Source organism: Perca flavescens, chromosome 10 (assembly GCF_004354835.1).
Source record: "Perca flavescens isolate YP-PL-M2 chromosome 10, PFLA_1.0, whole genome shotgun sequence".
NCBI lineage: Eukaryota > Metazoa > Chordata > Actinopteri > Perciformes > Percidae > Perca > Perca flavescens.
This window is the reverse complement of record NC_041340.1, coordinates 1,234,583-1,239,582: the sequence shown is the minus strand read 5'-3', so window position 1 is coordinate 1,239,582 and position 5,000 is coordinate 1,234,583. Positions and strand designations below refer to the sequence as shown.

General features: G+C 41.9%; 1 protein-coding gene across 2 annotated transcripts in view; it reads left to right on the top strand.

Annotated features, from left to right (window-relative positions):
* b4galt1l (DP-Gal:betaGlcNAc beta 1,4- galactosyltransferase, polypeptide 1, like) overlaps positions 1-5,000 on the top strand; it is a 27,761-nt gene that overhangs the window by 20,518 nt on the left and 2,243 nt on the right. For both annotated transcript variants that reach the window (XR_003693561.1, XM_028589685.1), the window contains exon 5: positions 2,391-2,513. Coding sequence is in view for 1 of the 2 variants with exons in the window: in XM_028589685.1 (XP_028445486.1) it covers positions 2,391-2,513 (123 nt within the window). In the remaining variant the exon portion in view is untranslated. The remainder of the gene's footprint in view (positions 1-2,390; positions 2,514-5,000) is intronic.

The window sequence follows — 5,000 nt, the reverse complement described above, 5'->3', positions numbered from 1 at the left end:
ACAAGAAAACCAGCGGTGGAAAGTGAAGCTTGATTTATGATTCTTTGTTGAATCCGAAAAAAAGCTGGTGTGCAAACAGAGCGGAAATACTGGGCGGGAATTAACTCAAACTTCTTCTTTGTTTTGTGGCGGGTTGCAACCATAAAATGACCTAAAACTTAATCTCAATTCATTAATTTATTCGGCAAGTAACGTTTCCATCAGCGTTTATCACATAAGCCGTATATATCGATCAAGAGAAAATCCATTGAGACCGAACGCATTTCTTTTGAGTCGATATTCATGAAATTCTATAAAATTTTACTGTTTCCACGACGGCGTTTTTCATTCGATATCACTTAATTCAGATAAAAACGTGTGGATGGAAACATAGCTTATACTGTAGGCTACAGCGCAGGTACGGACCCTATGTCTACATAAGTACTGAATCCTGAATCCACTGGTTCTGATCCTGCTGACTCCTCCTCCCATCCTCAGTCCATGAACCCAGTAGCTCAGTCAGTAGGGAGTTGGGTTGGCATTAGTGCATGTAGAGGTACTGAGCATGTGTGTGTGTGAGATTCAGGCTTGTGTGCAGAGGTGGTTAGAGTAGCCAAAAATTGTACTCAAAAGTACTGTTACTTCAGAATAATATGACTCAAGTAAAGAGTAGTCATCATGAGTAAGAGTAAAAAAGTACTTGGTGAAAGTACTGAGTAACGTCTGATTTATTTTTTAACACAAGCATTCAATCAGACTGACAAAAATACAAAATAATCATATTTAGGCAAATTATAGTTAATCCAATCACATTTACACAAATTACATTTGTATTTGTGTGTAAAAATTACACACAAATACATTTAAATTAATTAATTACAAAATAGCTTAAATTAAAATAATCCAGGTAAATTCAAGTACTTAAAAAATAAAATCAATAAAATAATAATACATAAAAAATAAATAAACACAAGTAACACAAATTTCCAAACCTTTACACTTTTTCCGCCTACTGACCAATCAAAACTCAGTGTTAAAGCTCCGCCTACTGACAATCAAAACTCAGTGTTAAAGCTCCGCCTACTGACCAATGAGAGAGAGAGAGAGAGATTTACCGTGTGCAATGTGCACTTGAATTATGTTTTTTATATTTTTTATTTGATCTCACGATGTCTTCCACTGCCAGGGTTGCAACTCAAATAAAAGGCTAAAGCAACGACAGTTTATGGAAAGTACCGGTGTAATTATGGTCAGATCTTGGTCCTGACTGATGGAGAAGTGATATTGATAAGAGTTGTGATTTACGCATCTACAGCGTCGGCTATTTTGTTTTTTGCCAGCTGTCCTCCTGTTTTAGGAAGCAGCGACTGGATTGTGTTTTGTCTGTAAAACCGTGTCTGTGTTCTTCGTATTCATGTAGAATTATAATTTGCTCTTCTTATGTAAAATATGTGGCTATCGGTCACGTTGTGCAAACATCACCTCTTTTAGCTATGTGAAGATGCGCCGCTGGATTGGGAAACCCTGATTGGTTGATTGAGCTACGGTGGTTAGGTTAGGTGAAGCCGGGGAACTGAAAGAGATCCATGTTGATCCTCCTCGTCTGGGTCTGATTCTGACATTGTCATTTTAGTTTTGCTGCGACTGTAAGCTAACCCGTCCCGCCGCTGAGTTAGAGTATGGTGACGATTTGATTGGTGAAACACAGTCAGGTGGTAGAGCCTTTAGCGGAAGTCTCTCTCTCTCTGTCAAAATAAAACATTAAAATGAAAAGAAAAGTAACGAGCTCATCGTACCCTAATGTAGCGGAGTAAAAGCACAGTTTCTTCTTCACAAATCTACTCAAGTAAAAGTAAAAAGTGTAGAGATTTAAAACTACTCCTGGAAGTATAATTTTTTTCAAAAACTTACTCAAGTAAATGTAACTGAGTAAATGTAACTCGTTACTACCCACCTCTGCCTGTGTGTAATAACAGAGTGAAAAACATTGTAATTAATAAAGTATACATTATTATAATTATTAAAAAGCCTAGTATTGAGCCAAATCCAAAGCTGAGTCCTGGATTCGGTGCATCCCTAAGTTAATAGTTAGTTTGTCTGTTAGTTTTGGGTTGCAGTAGATATTGTGATAACCCATTAATCAGTTGGAGAACCTTTTGGGTCAGTAAGCTGAAGATCTTTGAGACATGTGATGAGGTCATCTTGGGCTTTGGGAAACACTGATCCACATTTTAGAGAGCCAACTACTCACCCATTCATCCAGAACATCACCCATTCATCCAGAACATCCCCCATTCATCCAGAACATCCCCCATTCATCCAGAACATTATCCTCACATGACTCCACGGTGCAGATGGTGTTTGTGGTTGCAGCTCCAGTGTCCTCATGTCCTCGTCTGTGTGTCCTGCAGGTTACCCTATAATCAGTATTTTGGAGGCGTGTCCTCGCTGAGTAAAGAACAGTACCTGAAGATCAACGGCTTCCCCAACAACTACTGGGGCTGGGGGGGGGAGGACGACGACATCTTCAACAGGTAACACACACACACACAGGGACACAGACACACACACACACACACACACAGGGACACACACACACAGGGACACACACACACACACACACAGGGACACAGACACACACACACACAGGGACACACACACACACACACACACAGACACACACACACACACAGGGACACAGACACACACACACACACAGGGACACAGACACACACACACAGGGACACACACACAGGGACACAGACACACACACACACAGGGACACACACACAGGGACACACAGGTAAAACACACACACACACACAGAGACACACCGGTAACACACACACAGGGACACACCGGTAACACACACAGAGACACACACACACACACACAGGGACACACAGGTAACACACACACACACACGCAGAGACACACAGGTAACACACACACACACAAACACACAGGGACACACAGGTAACACACACACAGGGACACAGGTAACACACACACAGGGACACAGACACACACACACACACACACAGGGACACACACAGGGACACACAGGTAACACACGCAGAGACACAAAGGTAACACACACACACAGGGACACACAGGTAACACACACACAGGGACACACACACAGGGACACACAGGTAACACACACACACAGGGACACACAGGTAACACACACACAGGGACACACACACAGGGACACAGACACACACACACACACAGGGACACACAGGTAACACACACACACACAGAGACACACAGGTAACACACACACACGGGGACACACAGGTAACACACACACAGGGACACAGACACACAGACACACACAGGGACACACACACAGGGACACACAGGTAACACACACACACAGGGACACACAGGTAACACACACACAGGGACACACACACAGGGACACACAGGTAACACACACACACACAGAGACACAGGTAACACACACACAGGGACACACAGGTAACACACATACACACACACAGGTAACACACACACAGAGACACACACACACACACGGACACACACAGAGACACACACACACACACACAGGGACACACAGGTAACACACATTCACACACACAGGGACACACACACTGGGACACAGACACACACACACACACACAGGACACACACACACACACACACACACACACACACACACACACACACACACACACACACACACACACACACACACACACAGGGACACACACACACAGAGACAGCATGGAGCCCAGAGACCAGACCAGCCTCTCAGAGCTGTAACTCAGTGTCATTAGTGAGTCAGAGGCTCCACCTGGTGGCTCAAACCGTGAACTACACGACATCATCTATCACAATCACCATCAGCATGACATCATCTATCACAATCACCATCAGCATGACATCATCTATCACAATCAGCACGACATCATATATCAGAATCACCATCAACACGACATCATCTATCACAATCACCATCAGCACGACATCATCTATCACAATCACCATCAGCATGACATCATCTATCACAATCACCATCAGCATGACATCATCTATCACAATCACCATCAGCACGACATCATCAATCACCATCAGCACGACATCAATCACCATCAGCACGACATCATCTATCACAATCACCATCAGCATGACATCATCTATCACAATCACCATCAGCACGACATCATCTATCAGAATCCCAGTCAGCGTTATTGGCCAGGTTAGCACAAACAGACCATTAACATGACTGTGGTTAACCTTAGCTGTCACAGGGCTGTTAGTGATGAGTCTTACCCTCCTCTCTGTCCCCTGAGTCTCTCTCACCAACACAAGTTCCCCAACATGGCGTCTGCACTTACGCATTTTAGCTGCAGCTTTTCTTTCACTTTTTATCACTTTTTCCACCTTTTTCTCGCTTTCTTTGACAGTTTTGTCACTTGATCGACCAATCGACTAATCCTTTCATCCTGAACATTAATCCACCACGAAAAGAATCGCTGATTGCAGCTTTGTCACTTTTTTGAAAAATGTTCTTGCTTTTATTGCCGTTTTTGTCTTATTTTTACGTAAATCACCCTTCTTTTTATTGCGAATTTTAGCATACTGTGATATTCTGCGATACATTTAAATTTATTACCTTTCATCCAACTTCAAATTATGTCCCGAAAAAGGAAACTTTGTCTGTTTTATCTAAAATGATTAATTTGTTCTCACTTCAATTTTATTGTTGCACAAAACATAACTAATAATAATAACTAATAATAGATCTATACTTAGCGTCTATGGAGGGTATATTTATTCATAATTCAAAAGGGAAAACGAAGCAAGATCAAATTAAAAATATTATTATTTTACCACTCTGCCAGGACAAATCATGCCATGCCAAGTGTAGTAAAATAATATTTTTAATTTGATCTCACTTCGTTTTCTCTTTTGGATTATGAATAAATATATAATCCATTAGTGTCTGTGTATCGCCACGGAAAAATGGTATATGTTGTATCGTGTGTGTG